The 27264-nt window shown below is 48.0% G+C and overlaps 1 protein-coding gene across 6 annotated transcripts in view; it reads left to right on the top strand.

Annotated features, from left to right (window-relative positions):
• Window positions 1-27264, top strand: part of PCNT (pericentrin) — a 144188-nt gene that overhangs the window by 20861 nt on the left and 96063 nt on the right. For all 6 annotated transcript variants that reach the window (XM_057505626.1, XM_057505615.1, XM_057505619.1 and 3 more), the window contains 8 exons: window positions 649-704; window positions 1807-1981; window positions 2900-3024; window positions 4319-4430; window positions 5963-6206; window positions 6680-6764; window positions 14090-14550; window positions 22470-23010. In XM_057505626.1, coding sequence (XP_057361609.1) covers window positions 649-704; window positions 1807-1981; window positions 2900-3024; window positions 4319-4430; window positions 5963-6206; window positions 6680-6764; window positions 14090-14550; window positions 22470-23010 — 1799 coding nt within the window. The remainder of the gene's footprint in view (window positions 1-648; window positions 705-1806; window positions 1982-2899; window positions 3025-4318; window positions 4431-5962; window positions 6207-6679; window positions 6765-14089; window positions 14551-22469; window positions 23011-27264) is intronic.

Genomic DNA, 27264 nt, shown 5'->3' on the forward strand with positions numbered 1-27264 from the left:
CCACACCTGCCCTACCTTCTGTGAGGCTCTGCTGAGGGCTGGGCCCCTGTGGCCAGGATGGGACCTGCCCTCAAAAGTGGCATCTGGCCCTTTGCTTGAATTCTGACCTTTCTGAGGCCACCCTCACTGTGTACGTGTAGGGTAGCTGTCACCTGGTATTGCCTCCCCCCAGCTCCACCTTGGCGCCTTCCCAGGCCCCTTCCACCTCTCCCTGGTGCCCAGATTCCCCAGGTGTGAGCCTCAGCTCCTGGAGTCTCTTCCTCCTTGGGGTGGGGAGCTGTGAAGACCTAGAGCATCTCCACATGCCCTGATTCGCCTGTCCTCCAGCCACTGGCCTGGCATCTGGCACAGGCAGGCCGAGGCCCTCATGGCCAGGGGCGATGGGGTTGGGGTCTTTAAGGCCTGTGCTGGCTTTGGCCTTCACGGTGTGCTGGCTGAAAATCTGGCTACCCTGGCTGAGGACAGATCCGATCTGTTACTTGAACTAGACACTTGCTCCCTCACAGACGTGTCCTGTTGTCCATTAAGGTCAGCGCTTGCTCTGGGAGCAGCCAGCAGGTGCTGGGAGGGGAGCCCTCCCTCCTGGGTGGTCAGATGGCGGAAAAGTCTGGAGCTCAGGGATTGTACCACTTTTGATGTCTCTTGTAGCCGAGCTGAAGGAGAAGTTGCGGTCAGAAGTGGAGAAAAACGTGCAGATGGTCGAGGTGTGTGTGGCCAGAGTGCTGCTCTGAGCACCGTTTTCCTTTCCCCTCCACCCCTCCACATCCCACGGCCCCCACAGGAAAGCCTCTCCCCCTGACTCGAAGTCCCACCACAGCTTTCCCTGAGTGTGCTGATGGGGAGGGTGTTGTGTCGCGATCCTTCATTGGTGCAGTTTGTTTGTCAGCATGACAGCGCTCTCCCATCCCGCAAAGTCTGGTTTCTGAGTGAAACCTCAGGACCTCCCTGCGCTTGGCCTCTTGTACAAGCCTCTGCCAGGTGGACAGCCCAGCACAGGGAGGTGGACAATGGCCATTCAGCAAAATGCATGGTGTGCTCCAGGGAAGCAGAGAGGGGCAAGGGGCAGTAGGGTGGAGGGTGTGCCCGCAGGCCCCAGCCAGCCAAGTGTCCATGCAGTGTCTGCCCTGAGGGCTTCCGTCGGCTCCAGTTGTCATGCTGACCACAGCAGCTTGTCCTGTAATTGTCCTGCTGCTCCCACCTCACACTCCCATTTTGGGGGAGTGAGTTCTCTTTTAAGGCATCACAGAACTCGTTCTTTTCTAAGGAGATGTCTCCCTGGCACTTGAGGTCCTCATGACCAGTCCCTTTATCAAGTCTGTGTCTATAGAAGGGCCCTTTGTGGCAGTGACAGCAGAGGAGTGAGTGACGCGAGGGGATGTGGGTGGTGAGGTCAGGGGACATTGTCGGTGTTAGGGTATATGGGCATCAGTGTCCTGGCTGTGTTGGTCAGGCAGCTGGTGGCAGACATCTCATGCCCAACCCCTGCCCCTGTACTCACAGGGGGGGCTCTGGGTGTAGGATGGCATCTGGCCCCAGCAGGGGTCAGGCAGCAGCCTGGGAGGCACCCCCTGCATCTCATGGGGCTGTGTGCCTGTGCCGTGCTGGGCAAGTGGGCCTTGTCCTCTGCTTCTCCCCTCATAGCTCCAGATGTAGGCAGGCTGGGTGGCCGAGCTGGCTCCCTGCATCAGTGTCGTCTGGATGGGGTCAGCTGCCCAGTCTTGGTTTTCAAATGTGCAGTTATATTTTTTAAACACACATTGATAATCAGCTAAGGGCTATAGTCTCCTTTTTCCTTATTTAAATCAGACCTTGAAGCAAGACTGGGAATCAGAGAAAGAGGTTTGCTTAGAAAACCTACGCAAAGAACTGTCGGAAAAGCATCAGTCAGAACTGGAGAATTTACAAAGCCAGTGGAAGAGAGGGCTGGCAGAGCAGAAAGCTGAGTTGGAGAATATTCTTCAAGCCAAAAGTCAGGCTGAGTGTGAGTATCTAATTAAAATGAGCAAGCTTGCAGAAGCTGTTTTTCCTTTCAACACTAGAATGAGTGGTGTGTGATTTCACCAGATTTGTGACTGAACATGAATTTCCGGTGTGTTTAAACTCAGCTGAGTGTGTGACACCCACAGGGGTTGGAGGTGTGGGCCTGTCAGCCTGGGTCTGCCTGTCTATCACAGGCTGTCAGGCGCCCTAAGTCTTCCTGAAACCCTTGCTTCAGCAATGTTTCCCATGCTCCCTTGCTAATTGCTACCAGAAGCACCACAGCTGTTCACTTCTCATCTTGGGCTGCCTGTGACACAGCGATGCCCACTATCAGGAGACTGCTGGCCAGCCCGGCCAAGGAGGGCTGGGTGCCGGTGGAGGGCAGGGGTCCGGGGGTGCTGGGTGCCAGGAGGGCAGGATGCCAGGGGGACTGGGTGATGGGAGAGCTGGGTGCTGGGAGGGCCAGTTGCAGGAAGGCTGGGTGCTGGGAGGGCAGGGTGCCTGGGGGGCTGGGTGCTGGGGCAGCTGGGGGCTGGGGGTGCCAAGTGCCAGAAAGGCAGGGGTCCAGGAGTGTTAGGGGTTGGGTACTGGGTGGTCAGGGGTTAGGTACCAGGAGGGCAGGGGCCTGGGGGTGCTGGGTGCCAGGAGGGCAGGGGGCTGGGTACCGGGAGGGCAGGATGCCAGGGGGGCCAGGGGCTGGGTGCCGGGAGGGCCAGTTGCCAGGAGGGCAGGGTGCCTGTGGGGCTGGGTGCTGGGCAGGGGGTAGGTACCAGGAGGGCAGGAGGCTGGGTGTGCCAGGTGCCGGAGCAGCTGGGCCCGCTCTTGGGAGGTGCTGCTCTGCGGCCCTGTTGCTGTTCGCTGAGCGCGCTGCAGGCGTCCCTTTTGGGGCGACAACCAGTACGGTCTGTGCTGCTCTCAGCTTCCCCGAAGGCGCTAGAGGCCCCACAGGAAGCAGCTGTGTGCAAGTTGCATGAGGACCTACAGACTGAGCATGGCCAGCAAGTGGATGACCTAGAGTTGAAGTTCAGAGAGAAGCAGCTAGAGGTGGGCAAAAGCACATGTGTTTGATGATGGGGTTGGGGGGCCATCTTGGAAGACTTGGGCTGGGTTGTCTTTGCCCCCTGAGACTCTCCTGCTTGGTTGAGTTGGAAATGAAAATGTAAGGCTTTGGAGTCTGTGCGGTTAACAGTTCTGCCCAGTCTTGTGTAGAAACGGTGCTGGGTCCCAGTGTCCCGTCAGGCTTATCCACACATTTTAGGTGTGAGGCCCTATCCCCCAGCCCTACAGCCATAAACAGGCATTTCTGCTGCTTAAGAATTCAGACTCTTTCCAGTGAAACACTGCGTCTCAGGATGTGGGAGAGGTGGCCCCATCTCACTGAGACTTCAGGTGCTTTATCTCTAAACCCAAGAAGCAAGCAGCGCCCACAGGTGGGTTCCAGGTGGAGTTGGCTGTGGTGGTGCCTGGCCCACAGATGTGAGGACAGTGTGTGTGCTGCCTTGCAGCCCTCGGCAGTCCTGGCGGCCAGTTCTCCCCTTCCAGTGAGTGGAAAAGAGATGGTGGAAGGGCGCCTCTGCTCTGGCTGGATGGGAGAGGCTTGAAGGGCCATCCGTTTGGCTGCAGACAGCTGGGGCACTCATCCCCGCCCTTGGCCCCGTGCTTTTACCCCCCAGCTTAGTGACCCCCAGGCTTCGAGCCCCCTGAGTTGGGGAGCTGCTCAGAGTGGCAGGTGCGGGCAGGCCAGAACTGGCCCATGTTTGGTATGCAAGCCCCTTTCACCCCGAAGTAGCTGCTTCCCAAGCCAGTTGACCATAAACAGTGGAGAAAACTGAAACCTACCCCACGAGGGGTGAGGGAGGGCTGTGAACAGAGGTGGACGGAAGGGCCCGTCACCTCCACGTGGAACAGAACCTGAACTCCGCCACAGGACTGACGGGTGCTGGGCGTGAGGGAGGCCTGGCAGGGGCCAGTGGTGTGTTTTGTGAGTCCCCGTCACTGCCCCCACAGTTAGAGGGATGTGTGTTTAGGACAACAGAGGAAGTTCCTGTCCTTGTTTATGAGAAAAAAATAAATGTCTTCCAGGAACAGGCAATGGGCTCGAGCAGGTAGTTTGTAGACACGCAGGGCCCCAAGGACTGCAGCCAGGTAGCAGCTTGTTGGGCAGCACAGGCCTTTCCTCTGGCGCCACCACGGCTGGTTCCCCTGGGTTTGGGGTTCAGGCTTTTTCTCCCTTGTGTTCGCCTCGTGCCCAGCAGAGGCTTGCTGTGCATGGGGGATGTGAGCACTGTCCTTGGGTGCAGGTGCAGTCACGTCTCACCTTGTCGCCTTCCTTTCCCAGTTAGAGAACCTGCAGGCATCATACGAGTTGCTGAAGGCTCAGTCCCAAGGAGAAATCAGGCGCCTGTGGTCCCAGCTCGAGTCCACGAGAACGAGCAGACAAGAGCTGAGTGGTGAGGAATTTCAGGGTGAAAATTCAGACCCTCTGAAGCTAACAACACCCCAAACTAGAGTTTAACAATGGTAGCAAGCACAAAAAAGTGATTTTGGAAATTCCCCTGAAGATTGACATGTAGTTTTGAGATAGAAATGTTTGGTGGTGGAGAGCCTTAGTTCCATCCTTAGGCAAGTTAGTTGAGTAATGGCTGCAGAAACGGACGTCCATCCTCTCGCTGACTGGGGCCCTTTGCAGGTGTCAAGTAAACAAAGCTCACAGCGGTGCTCACATGTGCCGGGAGCTGTGGCTGAGTGCCATGGAAACACGCCCTGCTGGCATTTGGGGACACGGGTGTGTTTTGCCATGACCTCGAAGATCCTGAGAGCTCACCTGGCAGGTGCTGTCAGGCTCCTGTGGCCCAAGCTGTGCTTTGAAGGGTGAGGGGGAGGCCTAAGGCTACAGGCCCTAGCCACGTGGCCACCTGTGGAGAGGGGAGCTTACTTGGGTCCCTCCGACAGGACCCCAGTCAGAGCCTTCTCTGCTTGCAGGCAGCACCGCTGGCTGGCAGACATGTGGTTTCTCCTGCCAGTCTCCAGACAGGGCCTCTGAATGGGTGACTGCCTCCCTGGCAAATGTCATTTGGGTAAAGAGCAGAGCTACAGAGAGGACCAGAAACATGCCCGTATGCTGCATGTCCCCTTCCCTGCCCCCTGCGTGGAGCTCAGCCCTTGTGTTTTCTCGGGCTGTGTGCTAATGGAGGCCGTGTGCAAGCTGGTGGCCTCCCCTGCAGAGGGCCTCACGCATGCACTCAGGCGTGCCAGCTCCTGAGTGTTCCACTAGAGTCCTCGCTCTGGCATTTGAGGACCCTTCCAGGGAACTTTGAAATCTCTGGGATAGTGATCTGTTTATGTCCATGTTACTGGAAAGCTAATTAATCATTAATTTTTGCAGACCAGCTGGCAGCGTTGTCTTGATTAAGATAGTGATGGGGACAAGTTCTTTTATGGTGTGTGTAACTGTTAACAAAATGTCATGGCCTTCGTGGCTTAAAACCACAACGTGTAACAGCTCACAGACATGTGGGTAAAGTCCGAGACGGTGTGGCGGGACTTTCTGGCAGGGCTTGGCTCCTCAGGCAGTGGCAGAATCCAGTCTGTGTGGCTGTAGGACTGGGGCCTGTTTCCTTGTGCCGCCCACACTCCCTGCCCTGCTACCCCCCATCTTCAGGGCTGCCAGCAGCATATGGAGGGCTGCTCATGCTTCCAATCTTCTTAATTCTACCACCAGTCTGAGAAAGCTACCTGCTTTGAAGAGACTTGAGGGGTTTGCTGAGGCCGCCATGGTCATCACCCTGAATAAGGCCCCTGTGCCACATAGCGTGTGCCGCATTGTGTGAGCCACAAGAGGTCTTGCTTCCCCTTCACAGTTTCTGGGGTTAGGGACCGTTTTTAGGGTCCTGCTCCTTTATCACACTTCAGGGTCTTAACTATCTCCTGAGTTTTCCTTAGTGTTCATTTTAAGATGGTTGCATAATTTCATTTTTTAAAGAGTTACATGAGCAGCTCCTGGCTCGAGTGTCTCACGTGGAAGAATTAGAACAGCTAAAGCAAGACTTTGAGCAGCAGCAGCGACGGGAGAAAGCCGAGCACGAGTCCCAGCTGGAGCAGCTGAGACTTTGCTTTGAGGAGAAGTTGAGGGATGCTGAAGAAAATTACCAGGAAGATGTGACTCTCCTACAGCAGCGGCTCTGGGAGATGAAGGAAGACTGTGTCCTGGAACCTGCGGGAAGCTGGTAAAGGAAGCTGTGTCATTTAAATACGGCTCTGAAGTGTGGCACCTCGAGCAGGACTGCAATCGAGTTTCGTTTGTCATTTCATGCCAGGGGAGTCTAATAGCCCTTTGTTTCAGAAACATGTCTTATTTTGGGGCCTCAAAAAAGACATTAAAGCTAGGAGCTGAATCTGATGTGTGCAACAGGCCACAGACGGCAGTGTGTGGGCAGTGGTGGGCATGAGCTATCAGGATCCCACATCACCTTGGTGACCCTGTGGCTGTGACACTCGGCTGAGTTGAGTTGAGTTCAGCACCTGCTCTGCTGTCACAGATGTGGCTCACTTGGCCGCAGGCATCCAAACCTCAGTGCAGGCATGGGAGGGTGGTGGAAAGAGTAGGAAAGTATCCTTTTATGCTGTTGACCCTCAGGGACAGTGGGTCTCTGTGGAAAAAGGCCATGTGTGAAGTTTTAAAACATATCTTCTCTCTTAGTTCATCCCGTGGATTTTTAGAAGAATCATCTGAGAGAGGAAGAACGGGCCACCTGGGTAGACTGAACCTTCTGGAGCAACATGAGGTGTGGGCCAGCTTTCCTAAAATTGAGACGTAAATGACACATGACATTAGATTCAGGTGTATAACATGATGTGACGTGTGTGTTGTGAAATGACCACAGGGAGTCGAGTTAACATCCATCACCATCCATAGTTACGGCTTTCTCCCATGAGGAGGACTTTTAAGATCTCTGTTAACGGCTTTCAAATATGCAGCATTATTCACTGTAGCGACCATGCTGTGCATACATCCTCAGGACTTAGGTCTTTATCACTGGAAGTTTGTACCTTTTGACCCCCTTCGCCCATCTCACCCAGCCTACACGCCCTGCCTCCAGCAACCACCAGCTTACCTGTGAGCTCAGTTCTTTGTAGATTCCACATATGATTGAGGTCATATGGCATTTGTCTTTGTCTGACTTACGGCACTTAGCACAGGGCCCCAGTGCTGCACATCACAAGATTTCATTTCTTTCTTATGCCTGAGTAATAGTCTACTAAATGTGCATATATGATGTATGTGCACCACTGTTTCTTCATCTGTTTGTCCATCCATGGGAGCACTCTTCTAGCTGTAATATACTGCCAGACCACAGTGTGGAGTGTAAAACCATAAAAGACCATAGAACTTATAAAACAGACCAGAGGGTTGCTTCCATATCTGGGCTGTTGTGGTAGTGCTGCAGTGAATGTAGAGGCTCAGTGTATTTTCAAATTAGCATTTCCATTTTCTTCAGAAAAATACCAAGAAGTGGAATTGCTGGATCATAGGGTATTTCTATTTTTAGATTTTTGAGGACCCTCCATGCTATTTTTTTTTTAAGCTTGGAATTTTTTTTTAAATTGAAGTATCATTGATATACACTCTTATGAAGGTTTCACATGCACAACATTGTGGTTTCAACATTTACCCATATTCTCATGTCCTCCTCCCTCCCCGACCATTGCAGTCCCTGTCCATCAGCATAGTAAGACACTATACCGTCACTACTTGTCTTCTCCATGCTGTACTGCCTTCCCCATAACCTACCTATATTGTGTGTGCTAATTATAATGCCCCTTAATCCCCTTCTCCCTACCTCCCCAACCCCTTCCCTTTGGTAACCACTAGTCCCTTCTTGGAGTCTGTGAGCCTCCTGCTGTTTTGTTCCTTCAGTTTTACTTCATTGTTATACTCAACAAACGAGTGAAATCATTTGGTATTTGTCTTTCTCTTCCTGGCTTATTTCACTGAGCATAATAACCTCTAGCTCCATCCATGTTGTTGAAAATGGTAGGATTTGTTTTCTTTTTATGGCTGAATAATATTCCACCGTGTCTGTATACCACGTCTTCTTTATAGATTCATCTACTGATGGACACTTAGGTTGCTTCCATATCTTGGCTATTGTAAATAGTGCTGTGATAAACATAGGGGTGTGTATGTCTTTTTGAATCTGAGATCTTGTCTGTTAGGCTGGAGAAAGGAAAAACAAGGACATGCAAATCGAACAGAGAGATGCCACAGGGGGAGAACAGACCAGACCCCAAGGTCCGTGCCGTATATGGAAAGGGGACAGCTCTCCCTGAATTCCATCCTGATGTGCCAACTAAGACCCGGATGTCAGCCTCCTTCCTCTTGGAAGGAAAAAAAGTTTCTAGTTGACTGTTATGTCACCTTTAGCCAATCATACCTCTCCACACCCCCTAGGATAGCTTGCCCACTCCTCCCCCTCCTAATCCCTTATAAGCCCCCCACCTCCCCAACCGGGTGTGACTTCTCTGGCCTGTGACAAGAAGGCCACAGAACCTCACCCGGGGGTATTTAAATAAATTACCTGGCCCTTTGTTGCCTCTCTTTGCCTGCTTATTTTGGCTAGAATTTATCTTACATATGGTGCCGAAACCCGGGAAGGAGTGTGAGCGCGGGGCCCCAACTGGCCACCGGTGGCCCCGCCCCCTCCTTCCCCGACCCGGGACCTCAGCCTGCTCTCTGCTGCATAGATTATTTTCTGGTGAGTTCCTCAGTTTCCCCCGGTCTGCTTCCTTTCCTAACTCCATTTCACCTGGTCCATCCGAAATCATAGCTACGTCCAGGTCTTAGGTATTCAGCCCATCCATTGCGAGTATCCGGGATACTCGCCCCTGGCCCTGTGGTGGGGGAGACGTCCCTCACCCAGGCTCCCAGGCCGTCTGCCCTGACTTGGTGTGCTTTGACTTGGTGTGCTTGGGACACTGGGCGCTCCTCTCAGTGGGATTTTTTTTTTAGGAAGTAGCGCAGACATAGGGAACCAGCCCATGAAAGCAGAGGCTCAGACCCCACTGCAATCTCATTTCTAATCTGGCTACTCTATATTTGTCCTGGGAAGTTTGCAAATGGAAGTTAGTCTTCCTTTGCTCTGAGGATCGGCGTCAGTATCCCTCGGACAATCAATCTCGCTGGCCCCCTGAGGGAACTTTTGATTTTAGTCTCCTCACCGACTTAACTAATTATTGCCACCGGAGCGGAAAGTATAATGAAATCCCATATGTGCAGGCTTTTTGGACTTTGCACTCCCGTCAAGACCTTTATGTTAAGTGTTATATAACTCAGGTTCTCCTGGCCCAATCTCCAGTTAAAGATTGTCAGCTTCTTACTCCGCTCAGTCCTTCCTTTTCAGATCTGCCAGAAAACCTCAGTCGCCCACCTCCCTCAGCTTGCAATCTCCTCCCCCTCTTTCCACCACCATCTTTAAGTCCTTTGTCTTTACACGTGTCGCCTCCATCTTAAAGTCCTGCATTCTCAACCATGCCGTTGTCTTGCTCTCCTCTTCCAGTGGCTGCACCACCCCCTCCCGCTCTCCTTCCACCTTCACCGCCCTCTTCCCACCCAAGAACACACCCCTCCCGCCCTCTAGTTCCAGAAGCCACAGACAAGAAGCTGAGAAGAGAGAGGGCAATTGGATATCAGTGACTCAAGTCTTTGTATCAGTTTGTCTATCTGTATATGTTTTTATGAAAAAAGTGTTGCTGACAGTAGTCATTGTATCTCAGTATGTACGTTTGTGTGTCTAGGTGTATAGATGAAAAATATTTTATTTAAAAACAAGCGCTTGTGAGGATTGGGCATTCTGGAACTTCCAGAGAATCTAGTAAAAATTGTTAAGCATTAATGCTAATTTGAGTTTAGCTGAGGCAGGCCTGTCCTTGTTATCAGCTTCCTAAGTTTACCTAAGGTCATTTAAGTCAATGTTATCTGCTAAATCTTTTAAGAATAAAATGCTTAAAGGCTTGGCTTTGTCTAACATTCAGTAAAAGCTTTGTAAGTAATCTAGCATAGTTGCTAAAAATAAGTAAACAAGCCTAGCAAATAAATATCTTAATAATAATACTGTATTAATGTATAACAGTATATATATATATATATGCAAACAGCCTGAGAATTTTTGTAGTAACCAAAATTCTTAAAGTTTGCTAAGTTATGTAGACATATTTTGTGCCTAATAAGAAATTGTGCTATAAAGCACATTTCCAAAAATGATAATATACATTCATAAATGTATCAATCTGAAAAATGCTAGTGTAACAGTTTACAGTAGCCTATTTTTCAGTGTTCACTGAAGGTTAAAGTAATAGTTTTAAGTTCTGATCAAAACTACTTAAAGTAGTAAGGAAAACATTTCTGCATGCTAAAAAATATGTCTTTTGATAAAAGAAAGTAACTTTGTTCTAAAGTACAGCTGTTTAGAGAAATCTAAATGTAAAAAGAAAGTTGTAAAAAGTTTGTAGAAGAATTTAATATAGTCATGCTATACAAAATTAAAGCAAATGAGTCTCAGTATCAAGTATACAGCTAGATTAGAATTTTGTTTTCAGTTAAAAAGACAAAGTTTTCTTAACTGTTAGTTTGCTCTTAATATTGAAAGATTGCAGAAAGTTCTTCTAATTGTTTTATCAAAGCAGTTTCTTATGCTTAAAGTCTCAGTGAGTTGTCAGAGTCTTTAGGAAAATGAGATCTTTATATTAAAAAGACTAAAAGCTAAACTTTAATGACAACTATGTAACCTTCTTTATTTGCCTTTGAAGTACTTTGTTGTCATTCTAGTTAATTGGATAAGTATTGCTTCATAGCAACCTATAATCCTATTTAAGCAAGTGCCTTAAAACCTTTAACAACTTCCCAAAATCAAATTCAAAAAAGTGCTTTTACCTCTAGTTAACTCTGATATTTTCCAGAGGGCCCCTGGAACATGTCAGAAAACCTTTTTCTCATTGGAGAAAGTATTTGGCTAATTTAGCTTATTTATCTGATATATAATTACCTCCTTAATTACCTAGAAAGCACTGTCAAAAAGAATAATGCTAAACTTTGTTACTGAATGTTTTGTGTTACAGAAATATCAGAATTTCCTTATGTCAACTGTCTTACAGTAAGCTCTCATCAGATCTTTAACCATTGTCATTTGTAAGTCTTTTGTTATTTATAGTCACTGTTTTATTACTCTTAAGCTAGTAAAAAACTAGATTACAGCAGAACAAGTATTAGTTACATAAGATTAAGTAAACTAAAGAAGATGATTTTGTGGCTTTTTGTTTCAAATGTTGTTGATAAAGTGTTTTAAGCTTTTTCTCTTAAGCTGACAACAGTTTAGTAAATGACTGCCTTTATAAGCAGAATTGAAACTTTATCTCTCTCTACCTGATCCCTCCAGAATTTAAAAACTCAGTAACTATTTTTATATTTCATGGCAGTATATTTATTTGCACAACTTCAATAAGAATCTGCTTTCCTTGTAAGAGAACCAATTAAAATCACTGGTTATATTACCAAGGCTTTGACTGGAACGTCATACCTGAGAGACACGTGTGTAAACTCATATGAACAGACAGCTTTAAGGAACTAAGATTGGCTTTATAAAGCCAACAAAGCCCCTTAAAAGAACTGGGCTAGTACCTTGCTTACAGAGTTCCCAGCAGCCTTACCAAGTGAGTAAAGAAAGTCACTGCCTGGCAGATGCAAGAACCTCAAGAATGTTTTGAGAACCTCAGAGAAGAGAAGAATTCACCCAAATGTACAGGTACTGCAGGTACAACCTGAGGGCAAGTCTTACTTGGCTTTCTGGCCTAGAGAGGCCTTTAAAAGTTCAATCTGAAATTCCTTGCAGAAAGTTCCAGCAAAGCATATTTAAAAGAGCCTGTGTAATCAATTGCTCTTCTTGCTGCACTTATACAAATAATCAAGCCAACTGTTAATTATTTTCTTAATCTAGCTACTTCTAATAAAAATAGGGGTGATTTTAGAGAAAAGTATTGTTTCAATAATGCAGTCTTATCTATACTAAATCCTAATACTTGTCATTGAGATGTAAACTTGATCCAGAATTCCAGTCCCCCATAATAACCTGGCTAATGCCCCTACTGGGCCCCTTAATAACAGTTTGTGGTTTACTCTTAGTTGCCCCTTGTGTCCTCAGGTTCCTCCAACAGCAGCTAACCCAGATGACCCGAGTCGCCACCAACCAGATGTTACTTCACTGTTACGCACCTCTTCCCACTGAACCCCCTCCTTCGGCTTAATACCAGCCTCAAACCCCCACGACGCCCCTTGTCAGCCGGAAGTAGCCAGATTGAGTCGTCGCCCATTATGACCAAAAGGCTGGAATGTTAAGCTGGAGAAAGGAAAAACAAGGACATGCAAACAGAACAGAGAGATGCCATAGGGGGAGAACAGACCAGACCCCAAAGTCCGTGCCATATATGGAAAGGGGACAGCTCTCCCTGAATTCCATCCGGATGTCAGCCTCCTCCCTCTTGGAAGGAAAAAAAGTTTCTAGTTGTCTATTATTTCACCTTTAGCCAATCATACCTCTCCACACCCCCTAAGATAGCTTGCCCACTCCTTCCCCTCCTAATCCCTTATAAGCCCCCCCACCTCCCCAACCGGGTGTGACTTCTCTGGCCTGTGACAAGAAGGCCACAGAACCTCACCCGGGGGTATTTAAATAAATTACCTGGCCTTTTGTTGCCTCTCTTTGCCTGCTTATTTCAGCTAGAATTTATCTTACATTGTCTTCTTTGGGTAAATTCCTAGGAGTGAAATTCCTGGGTCAAATCATATTTCTATTTTTAGTTTACTTTTGTGTATTGAGTTAGACAATAATCTAGTTTCATTCTCTTACATGTAGTTGTCCAGTTTTGCCAACACCAGCTGTTGAAGAGGCTGTCATTTCCCCACTATATATCCATGGCTCCTTTATTGTATATTAATCGACCATATATGCTTGGGTTTATATCTGGGCTCTCTATTCTGTTCTATTGATCTGTGGGTCTGTTCTTGTGCCAGTACCAAGTTGTTTTGATTACTGTGGCTTTGTAGTAGATCTTGAAGTCAGGGAGCATACTCCGTCCAGCTTTATTCTTCTTTCTCAGAATTGCTTTGGCTATTTGGGGTCTTTTGTGGTTCCATATGAATTTTAGAACTATTTGGTCTAGTTTGTTGAAGAACGCTGTTGATATTTTGCTAGTGATTGTATTCAATCTGTAGATTGCTTTAGACAGAATGGCCGTTTTGACAGTATTCTTCCTATCCATGAGCACAGGATGTATTTCCATTTATTGGTATCTTCTTTGATTTATCTCATGAGTGACTTGTAGTTTTCAGGGTATAGGTTGTTCACTTCCTTGGTTAGGTTTATTCCTAAGTATTTTATTCTTTTTGAGGCAACTGTGAATGGAATTGTTTCTCTTTTATGATGTTCAGTAGTTTATTTACTTTCTTCCCTTTTTTGAAAATCAGGAACTTTGCTTATCTTTAACTTTCTGATTCATCTCCCTTTTCACAAGATACCTTTAAAAGTATAAGTGTTGGTTCATCATCCTTTTGCTCAAGTTCCCTGTATATCCTGGGATATAACGTGTGCAGAGGCTTGAACCCGTTGCCCTGTTCGCTACCCTCTCTTGGCTTCTCTTCCCCTTGTGATGATGGCTCTGCTCTCCCTGGGGCAGTTGGCCTTCCCTCGATGGAAGACCTGTAATGTGTCTGATTTCCCCCTATTGCTGCTCTTGGCACAACAAAGAAAGCCCCCCACCCCTGTCTTTGCTCCACTCGTGTATGTGTTCAGTTAATTCCTGTCTAGGCTGCCAACTCCAGAGATAACGGTTGCTGTAGGTGCCAGGATGGATGCATTTCACTTGGGCGAATAGTTCTGCACCTGCTTGTGCTCAGCTCCTTCTGTCCCCATCAGCATGAGAGGTCTCCCACTGCTCCGCTCGGCACGATGCCCCTGTGTCCTGGGAGTTTTCCTGTCTGCCAAGCTGGATTCGAGTCATTGCTGCCAATAATCTGTCCCTTTAATTTCTTCCCTCTTCAATGAATTTGTGTTTTCTCCAGGTAAAACATGATTTAGTTGAAGATCACCAGGAAGAACTGAAGAAAGCTAAGGAGAAGATTCAGCTAATGGAAGAAGAATTCAGGGAAAGAGAAGCAGAGTGGAAAGCTACAAGCGAGGCCTCCAAGAGAGAAGCTGAAGAGAAACTGACCCTGATGCTGCGCGACCTGAGGGAACAGGCTGAGTCTGAGAAAGAGTTAATAATAAACAGGTTCGAGCTTCGAGAAACCGAAATGAGGCAACTTCAGGATCGGCAGGCAGCCCAGATTCTGGACCTGGAGGGGTCCCTGAAGGAGCAGCAGGGCCGCCTGAGGCAGCTAGAGCTCGGGCTGGCTGGGGATGAGTCCCCTCAGTGCAGCCACTGTGGCCAGGAGCCGGGGAGCGGTCTGGCCTCTGCACACCATGACCGGGTGCTCCACCTGAAGGAGGACTGTGCCCTCCAGCTGATGCTGACCCAGAGCAGGTGGGTGACCTTCCTGCAGCGTGTGTTACGTATGGAGGCACCTGCCAGGTTCCTAGGAGAGCCCCCCACTTCAGAGGAGAGAGGCCAGTCCCCTGGGAAGATGTGTGCTGGGTTCTCAGTAGCCTGCCAGGCAGCAGAGCCAAAGGTGATGGACCGTGCTCTGAGCCCTCGGTGTCCATCCCAGAACAGTGACGGCGAAGCGGCATCCCATAGCCAGATATCCTGGTGTAGATGGCATCTGCACCCTCTGGTGGTCATCCCTGTGATGGACACGACTATGAAACATCTTTTTTTTTTCTTTGGTATCATTAATATACACTTACATTAGCAACATTGTGGTTACTAGACTCCCCCCATCATCAAGTCTCCCCACAAACCCCACGACAGTCACTGTCCATCAGTGTAGTAAGATGCTATAGAGTCACTACTTGTCTTCCCTTTGTTGTACAGCCCTCCCCGTGCCCCCCAACACTATACATGCTAATTGTAATGCCCTGTTTTCCCCGTTATCCCTCCCTTCCCACCCATCCTCCCCAGTCCCTTTCCCTTTGGTAACTGTTAGTCCATTCTTGGGTTCTGTGAGTCTGCTGCTGTTTTGTTCCTTCAGTTTTGCTTTGTTCTTATGCTCCACAGATGAGTGAAATCATTTGATACTTGTCTTTCTCCACCTGGATTATTTCACTGAGCATAATACCCTCTAGCCCCATCCATGTTGCAAACGGTAGGATTTGTTTTCTTCTTATGGCTGAATAATATTCCATTGTGTATATGTACCACATCTTCTTTATCCATTCATCTACTGATGGACACTTAGGTTGCTTCCATTTCTTGGCTATTGTAAATAGTGCTGCGATAAACATAGGGGTGCACCTGTCTTTCTTCAAACTGGGCTGCTGCATTCCTAGGGTAAATTCCTAAGAGTGGAATTCCCAGGTCAAATGGTATTTCTAGGTTGAGCTTTTTGAGGAACCTCCGTACTGCTTTCCACAATGGTTGAACTAGTTTATATTCCCACCAGCAGTAAGGAGGGTTCCCCTTTCTATGCATCCTCACCAGCATTTGTAGTTGTTTGTCTTTTGGATGTTGGCCATCCTAACTGGTGTGAGGTGATATCTCATTGGGGTTTTAATTTGCATTTCCCTGATGATTAGCGATGTGGAGCATCTTTTCATGTGTCTGTTGGCCATCTGAATTTCTTCTTTGGAGAAGTGTCTGTTCAGATCCTGTGCCCATTTTTTTTTTGGATTATTTTCTTTTTGTTTGTTGAGGAGCATGAGCTCTTTATATATTTTGGATGACAGCCTTTTATCGGATCTGTCATTTATGAATATATTCTCCCATACTGTAGGATGTCTTTTTGTTCTACTGATGGTATCCTTTGCTGTACAGAAGCTTTTTAGTTTGATATAGTCCCATTTGTTCATTTTTGCTTTTGTTTCCCTTGCCTAGGGAGATATGTTCATGAAGAAATTGCTCATGTTTATGTCCAAGAGATTTTTGCCTATATTTTTTTCTAAGAGTTTTATGGTTTCATGAGTTACATTCAGGTCTTTGATCCATTTTGAGTTTACTTTTGTGTACAGGGTTAGGCAAAAATCCAGTTTCATTCTCTTACATGTAGCTGTCCGGTTTTGCCAACACCATCTGTTTAAGAGGCTGTCATTTCCCCATTGTATATCCTTGGCTCCTTTATCATATATTAATCGACCATGTATGCTTGGGTTAATATCTGGACTCACTAGTCTGTTCCACTGGTCTGTGGCTCTGTTCTTGTGCCGGTACCAAGTTGTCTTGATTACTGTGGCTTTGTAGTAGAGCTTGAAGTCAGGGAACGTAATTCCCCCTGCTTTATTCTTCCTTCTTAGGATTGCTTTGGCTATTTGGGGTCTTCTGTGGTTCCATATGAATTTTAGAACTATTTGTTCTAGTTCATTAAAGAATGCTTTTGGTATTTTGATAGGGATTGCATTGAGTCTGTAGATTGCTTTAGGCAGGATGGCCATTTTGACGATATAAATTCTTCCTAGCCAAGAGCATGGGATGAATTTCCATTTATTAATGTACTCTTTAATTTATTTTAAGAGTGTTCTGTAGTTTTCAGGGTATAGGTCTTTCACTTCCTTGGTTAGGATTATTCTTAGGTATTTTGTTCTTTTTGATGCAGTTGTGAATGGAATTGTTTTCCTGATTTCTCTTTCTGCTAGTTCATCATTAGCGTATAGGAATGCAACAGATTTCTGTGTATTAATTTTGTATCCCACAACTTTGCTGAATTCAGATATTAGATCTAGTAGTTTTGGAGTGGATTCTTTAAGGTTTTTTGTGTACCATATCATGTCATCTGCAAACAGTGACAGTTTATAACTTCTTCGTTACCAGTCTGGATGCCTTTTATTTCTTTGTGTTGTCTGATTGCCGTGGCTAGGACCTCCAGAACTATGTTGAATAAAAGTGGGGAGAGTGGGCATCTTTGCCTTGTTCCTGATCTTAGGGAAAAAGCTTTCAGCTTCTCACTGTTAAGTACGATGTTGGCTGTGGGTTTGTCATATATGGGCTTTTATTATTTTGAGGGTGCTTGCACTGTATATCCATTTTGATGAGAGTTTTTATCATGAACAGATGTTGAATTTTGTCAAATGCTTTTTCAGCATGTATGGAGATGATCATGTGGTTTTTTTTGTCCTTCTTTTTGTTGATGTGGTGGATGATGATGGATTTTCTAATGTTGTACCATCCTTGCATCCCTGGGATGAATCCCAATTGATCATAGTGTATGATCCTCTTGATCTATTTCTGGATTCGTTTGCTAATATTTTGTTGAGTATTTTTGCAGCTATATTCATCAGGGATATTGGTCTGTAGTTTTCTTTTTTGTGGTGTCTTTGCCTGGTTTTGGTATAAGAGTGATGCTAGCTTCATAGAATGAGTTTGGAAGTATTCCCTCCTCTTCTATTTTTTGGAAAACTTTAAGGAGAATGGTATTATGTCTTCTCTAAATGTCTGATAAAATTCAGCAATGTGTCCATCTCTTCCGGGAGTTTTGTTCTTGGGTAGTTTTTTGATTACTAGTTCAGTTTCGTTGCTGGTAATTGGTCTGTTTAAGTTTTCTCTTTCTTCCTTGGTCAGTCTTGGAAGGTTGTATTTTTCTAGAAAGTTGTCCATTTCTTCTAGGTTATCCAGTTTGTTAGCATATAGATTTTCATAGTATTCTCTAATAAAACTTTATATTTCTGTGGTGTCCGTTGTGATTTTTCCTTTCTCATTTCTGATTCTGTTTATGTGTGTAGATTCTCATTTTGTCTTAGTAAGTCTGGCTAGAGGTTTATCTATTTTGTTTATTTCCTCAAAGAACCAGATCTTGGTTTCATTAATTTTTTCTATTTTATTCTTCTCAATTTTATTTATTTCTTCTCTTATATTTATTGTGTCCCTCCTGTTGACTTTGGGCCTCATTTATTCTCCTTTATTCAGTTTCAGAATTGTGAATTTAGACTATTCATTTGGGATTGTTTTTCCTTCTTTAAATATGCCTGAATTGCTATATGCTTTTCTCTTAGAACTACCTTTGCTGCGTCCCACAGAAGTTGGGGCCTCGTGCTATTGTTTTCATTTGTCTCCATATATTGCTTGATCTCTGTTTTAATTTGGTCATTGATTCCTTGATTATTTTGGAGCATGTTAAACCTCCATGTGTTTGTGAGCCTTTTTGTTTTCTTTGTACAGTTTATTTCTAGTTTTATACCTTTGTGATCTGAGAAGTTGGTTGGTACAATTCCAATCTTTTTGAATTTACTGAAGCTCTTTTTTGGGCCAAGTATGTGGTCTATTCTGGAAAATGTTCCATGTGCACTTGAGAAAAATGTGTATCCTGCTACTTTTGGGTGTAGAGTTCTGCAGATGTCTGTTAGGTCCATCAGTTCTAGTGTATTGTTCAGTGCCTCTGTGTCCTTACTTATTTTCTGTCTGGTTGTTCTGTCCTTTGGAGTGAGTGGTATGTTGAAGTCTCCTAAAATGAATGCATTGCATTCTGTTTTCTCCTTTAATTCTGTTAGTATTTGTTTTACATAGGTAGGTGATCCTGTGTTGGGTGCATAGATTTTTTTTTAATTTTTAAATTTTGATATCATTAATGTACAATTACTTGAACAACATTATGATTACTAGACTCCCCCCACTATCAAGTCCCCCCACGTACCCCATTACAGTCACTGGGTGCAGAGATATTTATAATGGTTCTATCCTCTCAGTGGACTGTCCCCTTTATCATTATGTAATGTCCTTCTTTGTTTTGAAGTCTATTTTGTCTGATACAAGTACTGCAACAGCTGCTTTTTTCTCTCTGTTTTTTCGTGAAATACCTTTTTCCATCCCTTCACTTTTAGTCTGTGTATGTCTTTGGGTTTGAAGTCAGTCTCTTGTATGCAGCATATAGATGGGTCTTGCTTTTTTATCCATTCTCTTACTCTGTGTCTTTTAATTGGTGCATTCAGTCCATTTACATTTAGGGTGATTATTGGTAGATATGTACCTATTACCATTGCAGGCTTTGGATTCGTTGTTACCAAATGTTGAAGGGCAGCTTTGTTACTATCTAACCTTCTAACTTAACTCACTTATTACACTATTATAAACACAGTCTGGTGATTCTTTATTTCTCTCCATTCTTTTTCTTCCTCCTCCACTCTTTATATGTTAAGTGTTTTATTCTGTACTGTTTTGTGTTTCCCTTGACTGATTTTATGGATAGCTGATTTTATTTTGCATTTAATTAGTATTTGGTTGGTCTACTTTCTTTGCTGTGATTTTATTTTCTCTGGTGACATCTATTTAGCCTTAGGCTTACTTCCATCTAGAGTAGTCCCTTTAAAATACATTGTAGAGATGGTTTGTGGGAGGTAAATTCCCTCAACTTCTGCTTATCTGGAAATTGTTTAATCCTTCCTTCAAATTTAAGTGATAATCTTGCTGGATACAGTATTCTTGGTTCTAGGCCCTTCTGTTTCACTGCATTAAATATATCATGCCACTCCCTTCTGGTCTGTAAGGTTTCTGCTGAGAAGTCTGAAGATAGCCTGATGTGTTTTCCTTTGTAGGTGATCTTTTTTCTCTCTGGTTGCTTTTAATACCCTGTCCTTGTCTTTGATCTTTGCCATTGTCCTCCTTTGGTCCTTTGTGTTGGGAGATGTGTGGACTTCCATGGTCTGAGAGACTATTTCCTTGCCCAGCTTGGGGAAGTTTTCAGTGATTATTCCTTCAAAGACATTTTCTATCCCTTTTTCTCTCTCTTCTTCTTCTGTTACCCCTATAATGCGAATGTTGTTCCATTTGGATTGGTCACACAGTTCTCTTAATATTCTTTCATTTCTAGAGATCCTTTTATCTCTCTGTGCTTCAGCTTCTCTATTTCTGTTCTCTGATCTCTATTCCATTAACAGTCTCTTGCACCTCATCCAGTCTGCTCTTAAGTCCTTCCATTGTTTGTTTCATTTCTGTAATTTCCCTCCTGAATTCATCCCTTAGCTCTTGAATATTTCTCTGTAGCTACATCAGTATGCTTATGACTTTTATTTTGAATTATTTTTCAGGAAGATTGGTGATTTCAGTCTCACCAAGTCCTCTCTCTGGTGTTTGAGGGATTTTAGACTCAACAAGGTTCTTCTGCCTTTTCATGGCAGTAGGAGTGATTGCCAACAAGTGGCATGTGTGTCAGCTGGGAGAACAAAGTCCCTTCCTGCTTGCTGGTCACCTTGCCTGTCTCTGCTGTCTGTGCCGGTAACCTCACATAGGGAGCAGCCTCTGGGTTAATCTGCTAATCTGCTGTGGGTTGGGTGGCCCCCGGGATGGCCTAGGGCACTGGCGGGGGTCACAGGCCAGCAGTGTGTGTTCTGGCAGAAGAGCAAAGCCCTTTTCACCTCCCGGTCTCCACACCCATCTCTGCTGTCTGTGCCAGTCAACCACGCACAGGGAGCAGCCTCTGGGTTAATCCCCTGAGCTGCCATGGGCTGGGCGGCCCTCGCGATGGCATAGGACACTGACAGGGGTTGCAGATGAGTGGCACATGTTCTGCCATGAGATCAAAGCCCGTTTGTGCCTCCTGGACTCTGCGCCAGTCTCCCCTATCTGTGCTGGTCAAGTGCGTGCAAGGAGAAGCCTCTTTGCTAAGCTGTGTGGTTGCTGTAGGCGGGGCTGCTCCCCAGCTTTTCTGTAGCAATGGTGGGTCAGCTGGTTTGATTGCAATGTCAGCAAGGGGGAAGGAATGGCAGGCTGCTTATCGCCGCAAGAGGCTTCAGAGCTGCGTTGCCACCCACGGGGTTAGGGTGCCTGAAGTGCCTTAAAGTTCCCAGCCTACTGGGCTGATTATGCCAGGATGATTTTGTGCACCTGTTAAACCCTTGTCCCTTTAAGACTTTTAAAGCACCTGGTTTTCTTTTGTCCCAGGGCAGCTGGCTGTGGGAACCTGTTCATAGTCTCAGTCTCAAACCTTGCTTTTCCTCTCCTCCAATATCCAGTGCACTATGCAATGTGTCTGTGCTCCTTGGGGCAGACCACCAGGGCCTGTTATTTAGCAGCCCTGTGCTTCCACTCCCTTCCCACTCTGATTCCCTTCCTCCCTCCAGTGGTCTGGGGTGGGGGGAGTGCTAGGGTTACGACTTTATATCCTACCCTTTTCCGTGAGATGTTAGGCTCTCACAGATGTAGCCTGGCACGTGTACTCTTATCTTCTGGTCACTCTTTTAGGAATAGTTGTATTCATTGTATTTTCAAAATATGTACGCTTTTGGGAGGAGATTTCCGCCACCCTACTCATGCTGCCATCTTGAGAATCCTCCAACTACGAATCATCTTTTGTGGCATTTTTATTATTTGATTGCATGTTTTAAAGCCTCCATGGCCAAACCTTAGGCCTCATTTATCATCAGGACACACAGTGCTTTGTGTTTTTTGAAACTCAAACAGAAATGTCTTTAAAATAAGCTTTTTTCTAGAACAAATACACATGTCTAAGCAGATTTGAAGCGTGGCTTGGCCCTTGCCTGCCAGTGCAGGCTCCCATGAGCCCTGCACTCTTTGCTGCTAGTTCTGCTGCTGCTCGTCTGTCTGCTGCCACCCTGCATCCTGGGGGTGCCCAGGGCTCTGGCTTTGGGGTCTGAGAATGTGTTTCTGAACCCTGACCTCCACGTGCCAGCTGGGTGGGTGCTAACACTGGTGCTCTTCCATGTGGTGGGGGCTGTGCGGCCAGTGGAAACGCTGCCCAGGCGGGATGGGAAGCTCTCACATAGAAGCAGCTCCTGCCATTCATGTGAACCTGTCAAATGTTAGGATACCTCACAATGTGTAAGGGCACCCGTGGGCATTCCAGGTACCCCCATTCCTGATGGGAGTCTAGGTGCCTGATTCGGAGCCAGCCTCCTGCTTGGGTCTGTTTTGGCTACCAGCACTACCTGGGGCTCTCTTTAATTCATGTCCCTTCATTCACAACAGGAGAGTTTTTCTGGGGTCTTTTGAACACTGTCTGTGGCCTTGTAGACTTTAGTGAGCCATGCTGCCATCCCTTCCTTTCAAGGTCGTCCCTGCGGGTAGGCAGTGTCTGCTGACTCTGGTGTCTGCTGGGAGTGTATGTGTGCACACATCTGTGGTTTCTTGCTGTGGATCCCGTGTCTCCACTTCAGCGTGCAAGCAGGGGTACCTGGCTCTGGCCTCTGAACTCCCCTGGCTTCACGTGGTGCCTTCACTCTTCACATCTCTCCGTTGGGGATGCCCTCGGGCCATTTGTGCAGAGGGATAAGAAGTAGGACAGTTAAGATCCCAGAGGAGGGCAAGGGGTGCTTCCTGTAGGAGATGTGAGTAGGTGCATCACCGTGTGGCTCGTGCTGTTATGACTGTGTTTTGCTGTCTGTTCACTTTGCATGTCATCTCAGGTTTTTAGAAGAACGTAAAGAAATCACAGAGAAGTTCACGGCGGAGCAGGATGCCGTCCTGCGGGAGGCCCAGGAGACGCACGCCAGTGAGCTCCGGCTCCTTCAGGGGAGGCACCAGCAGCATGTTCTGTCCTTGACGATGGAGCTCGAGACAAGGCACCAGGCCGAGGTTGAGGCACTGAAGGCTTCATTCGAGAGTGAGCAGCGGGCTCTTTTGGAAGCTCGTGTGGCTGAACTGCAGACAGAACATGCTGCTGAAATCAGTGCTCTGGAAACCAGACATTTGTCACACCTGGACTCTTTGGAGTCTTGTTACCTGTCTGAGATCCAGGGCATACGGGATGAGCACAGGCGGGCCCTGGAGCTGTTGCAGTCAGACCTGGAGAAGCAGCTGCACAGAAAGGGTCCTCCCCATCCAGCAACCCTGACCGGGGAGGTGGAGCACCTCCAGCAGGAGCCTGACAGGGAGCTTCCTCCTGCCAAGCACAGCCTGAGCCTGGAAGTGAGCGCTGAACATGGGGATGGCCGAGAAGCCCGTCAGGTGAGGCCCGCCCTTCAACCACCCATTGGCTGTGCATGTGTGTGTGCAAGTGTGTCTCCCGCACTGCCACTGTGAGTGGTCACTTTCTTCATGAGATGGGTTACAACGGTGGCTTTAGAGGTTTTTTTTGGCCAAACTCCTTGGCAAAGGCTTTGGGTCTCTTAATCCTAGAAAAATGTGGATGTGCCTATGCACCAAATTCTGTGTCAGATGTTGTAAATTTCAGACCCTTGTGGTGAGGCTTGGTTTTGTGGGGCTCCTGTCATGCGCGTGGCACCTTGGATCCCCTTTCTTGGTGCTTCACTACACCGTCTGCCATGCATCAGCACAGGACCTTCCCCTCTGGCAGGGACTTCAAGTTTCAGACAAAAGGGAATTTCTGGGTGCAGCCCTGTTGCTCTGAGCCGGTGCCCTTTCCCCCTGCAGACATGCACTCACCCCGGTGACACATTGGTTCTGCTGGGAGCTCTTGTCATGGAGCCTGATGTTGCTGTAGGGTTTTGTCTTCTTGCAGCAGACAGGGCTGCTCTATCTGGTGGGTGTGCCAGGCTCCTGAGTGGGCGGATGGTGTTGGGCTGCTCTGCCTGTGCAGGGTGGTACGTGTGCCTGGGGTGTTAGGGTGGCAGGGAAATGAGCTAAGGCTGGATATAATTAAGTGTCACCATTCTGGCGAGGTAATACTCTGTCAAATATTTAGGAAGCTGCTATTCCCAGGTACAAAATAGGAAATGTTCGGCCTATATAAACATAGATACCAGGTGGAAGTGTTTGTGCGGATTTGGACACGCTTTTTGAGGAACTGATCCTGGGAGGGCCTGTCTGGCTCTGTGTGAGTCGGCTGCAGTAGTGAGTTTGTGGTCTGCCAACATCCAGCTGTTCAGGGCTGAAGGAACAGGGACCTTACTTTGGTGGGTGTGACGGCTTCACTGTGTTTCAGTTCTGCCTGTTTTGCTAGCCTGACAGTGGGATCTTGAAAGAAGCCCTTGAAAGCAGGGCACAGTCGGGCCCCCTCTGTGGTCACCATCCTCTGGCCTGTCCTTGTGTTCAGGCCTTAGGACAGGTGTTGGTGGTGGTCTGTGGCTCCTCCTTGGGAGGAGATGGAGCAGCTGATCCTTTTGGTGTGAACTTGGAGAGCTGTCTGAAGATGCTGGGAGGTGCCCCCAGGCCAGTCCCTCCTCCACCTGCAGGCCCTCAGCTGTCTGCTTTGGTTCCTCTCCGTGTAGACAGATGCTGTAGAGAACAGTGCTTATTCCCAGCCCATGGGTTTAAATGAGATTTTCTTGGTTTATTTGGTTTGGAAAAAAAAAAGATTTTTTAAAGAATATTCTAGAGGGAGAAACATGTATACATGAAAGTATGTGTTCTAAACCAGGACTTAACTTTATTTAGTGGCAAAATTTGATTGTAGGAAGCATATAGAATGTTTTATCACTTCATAGATATGAGGTGTGTGTTCTTGGTGGGACAGAGGTGTGTGGAGGTGTGTGGGTGGTAGACACAGGCATGTGTGGATACCCTGCACCATCAGAGGTGCCTGCTGGAGGGAGAGGATCACAGTCCTAACCCAGGTGCCTGGAGTTCAGCAAAATGCATGCAGCCAAGATGCAGAAGCACAGAGCAGAAGCAGGCACCGGAGGAGGGGGCCACACAGGTGAGTGGCTCTGAGCTACAGCGTGCCTCCTCCTCAGCAGCAGTGGCTTCAGGAGTGTCCTTGGTGTGGGACTCTGGCCCCGACTGGGTGCCATGATGTTGGTAAAACTACTTTGCTCTGGGGCTCCCTCCTGGATGTTCTCATCAGAGCACCGTGATGCTTGCATGCAGCTGTGACAGCCTTTGTGAAGCCTGCTGGGAATGAGTGCTGTGGACATGTGAAGAGGACACAGGGTCTGTGCTCAGTCGCTCAGCCTCCCCGGGAGAGCATGTCCCAGCACCCCAGTGAGGTGTCCTGCTGCCAGCCTCCCACACGGTCTCTTCTGCACAGCTGTCCCTGCCCTGTGCCCCTAGCTGTGCACCCCCAGTACCTTGGGGCCCACAGCCTGACCCTGGGCACAACTCAACCCAGCCCCAGCTCCAGCTCCCTCCGTCTCCTGTCCTTCCCCTTGTTCTCGTGAGGTCAGCCACCTGATGCCTCACTTTCTAGAACATACTGGGTATGACCTCTGAACTCGTCCTTGTCCCCTGCCTGGAAACTCATGTGCTTGTCCCTTTTCAGTCACAGCACCTCAGTGAGCCCTTCCCCGAAGCCCCATTTAGTACTGTACTGCTTGTCACCCATGGTCTCTGCTCCGTGCACTGGGAGTCCCAGGGCTTGGAGCAGCACAGACCCACCCCTAGGGAGCTGGCCCAAGAGGGTTTTGATGCCAGGCTCAGCCTCTGCTCATCCTGCGCACCTCAGGGGCCCTTTCTGCTGAGGTGCCAGTGGCCCTGTGCTCATGGTGTGCACAGACACAAGCACGTGACTGGGCACACCTCCCTCAGGCTTGTACCCCTGCAGTCCATCTGAGGACACTGGCTGCACCCTCCAGTCCTGCTGCTTTGGCGTTCTTAGATTTCAGATACTGTGTCTCCCACATCCTGTCTTTCTGGGGATGAGGGGGTGAGGATCTGTGTGTGCAGTGATTCAGATAATTGGTGTTTTATGTGAAGCACCATGTACAAGTTTGTTGATCATGAGTTTTTTTAGGTACTTTACTCAGGGGCTTTTCGGACACGCTCACCATAAAGCAAGGCCTGGATTTGCCAGGTGAAGGCAGTGTGGTCCTGAGCTTAGTGTTCAAGCGCTGCTTCATGTGCAAGTTCCCAGAGTGAGAAGGAGAAGGGCACACAAATAAAGGAAAGCCTGAGAGGGAGGTTTGTTCCTAAAGTCTGGGAGTTGGCGTTTTTCTTGAGCTTTGCCCCTTAGGCTGTCCAGTCGCTCTGACTCTGGCCCTTTGGGTTTCCCGTGTTGGAAGGGGCGAGAGGACAAAGGAGAGCACGTGCCCGCAGGCCTAGGCCCCCCAGGCGGCGGGGAGCAGAACCGCGTAGGCCTCCGCTGGATCCGTCCTCTCCTCGCACTGCGCCTCACGTCTCCTGTGTCCCCGCAGGACTTACTAACCTTAAAAATAAAACTCAGTTATTCCACCAGCAAAACAGGCTTATCGCAGGGCAGCAGAGAACTGCAACTCGGGACGTTAGGGCAAAAGAGCAGAGCAGCAGAGGCCCTTTACGGAGGAGGGCGCCCGGGGCTGTTCTAAGCGGAAAGCTGTGCGGTCTGCAGGTGGCCCGGAGGGGTGGGTGCGGAGCGCCCTCTGCAGGCCTCCCGGCGCTACTCAGTGCGGCTTCCCACTCGCGATTTTCGCATCCTTGAGCCCACTCAGCATCCCGCAGTGTCTCCCCAGCCTTCCCAGCTCCCTTGAGATTTCCCTTAGAGCCCCTTCAGTGCCCCCCTCATCCCCCCAGTGAGGACGCTGACCCCCTGGCACCGTGCGCTGCCCTGAGGCCGGCGGATGTGCTGGGGTGCCTGCGCGTTCTCTGCCTCTGAACCATCTGCGCCGGGTGCCCCCCGGAGCTCCCAGCTCCCGGCCTGGGCGCTCCCCCTCCTGCCCTTCTCTTGCCTGTAGGCAGCAAGCCTCACGCCTTTGCCCCCTGGCCCAGCGTGGACGCCCGCATCGGCTGCCATCCGGTACTCCTGGGCAGCAAGTGGCCCGGGCGGGCACCCCTGTACTTTGGTAAGGTTGTGAGGGTTACACACTCCCTCAGGGCATTTTTTTATCTAGCTGATTTCACAGAAAAAGATGGCTGGGCTTGGGCGGGTGGGATAGGTGTCTGTCCCCACTCATTTTAACTTTTTCTTGGAGATAAGCTCAACACACAGTAGGACAGTTGAGTGACAGTACTTGCTTAATGTGTCAGTGCTCTGGCCCGGTCATTTTGGGGGACATCACATCAGCATTTGCATCTGCAGTACCTCCCTGTGTGCCTCTACTGAGTGAGGTCTTCTCTACCCCCGGTTTAACATAACCATAACCCATCCTTACCTAAAGCATGTGCAGTAATCCTTTAATTCAGGGCATATCACACCCAAGTGCCAGGCCCTCCCTGTGGCGTTGGAATCAGGACCCGCACAGGGCCTCATCGCCCTGGATCTGTTCTTCCTGCTTCCAGGGGTGTTGGCTACCACTCCCCTTCCTCCCTGCCACCTGCTGAGCGTCCATGGTCCACAGTCAGTGGCGCTTGCAGGTGGGGCTGTGCCTCCTGGGGCTTCTCCCCAGGCAC

This window comes from Manis pentadactyla, chromosome 1 (genome assembly GCF_030020395.1).
Source record: "Manis pentadactyla isolate mManPen7 chromosome 1, mManPen7.hap1, whole genome shotgun sequence".
Lineage (NCBI taxonomy): Eukaryota > Metazoa > Chordata > Mammalia > Pholidota > Manidae > Manis > Manis pentadactyla.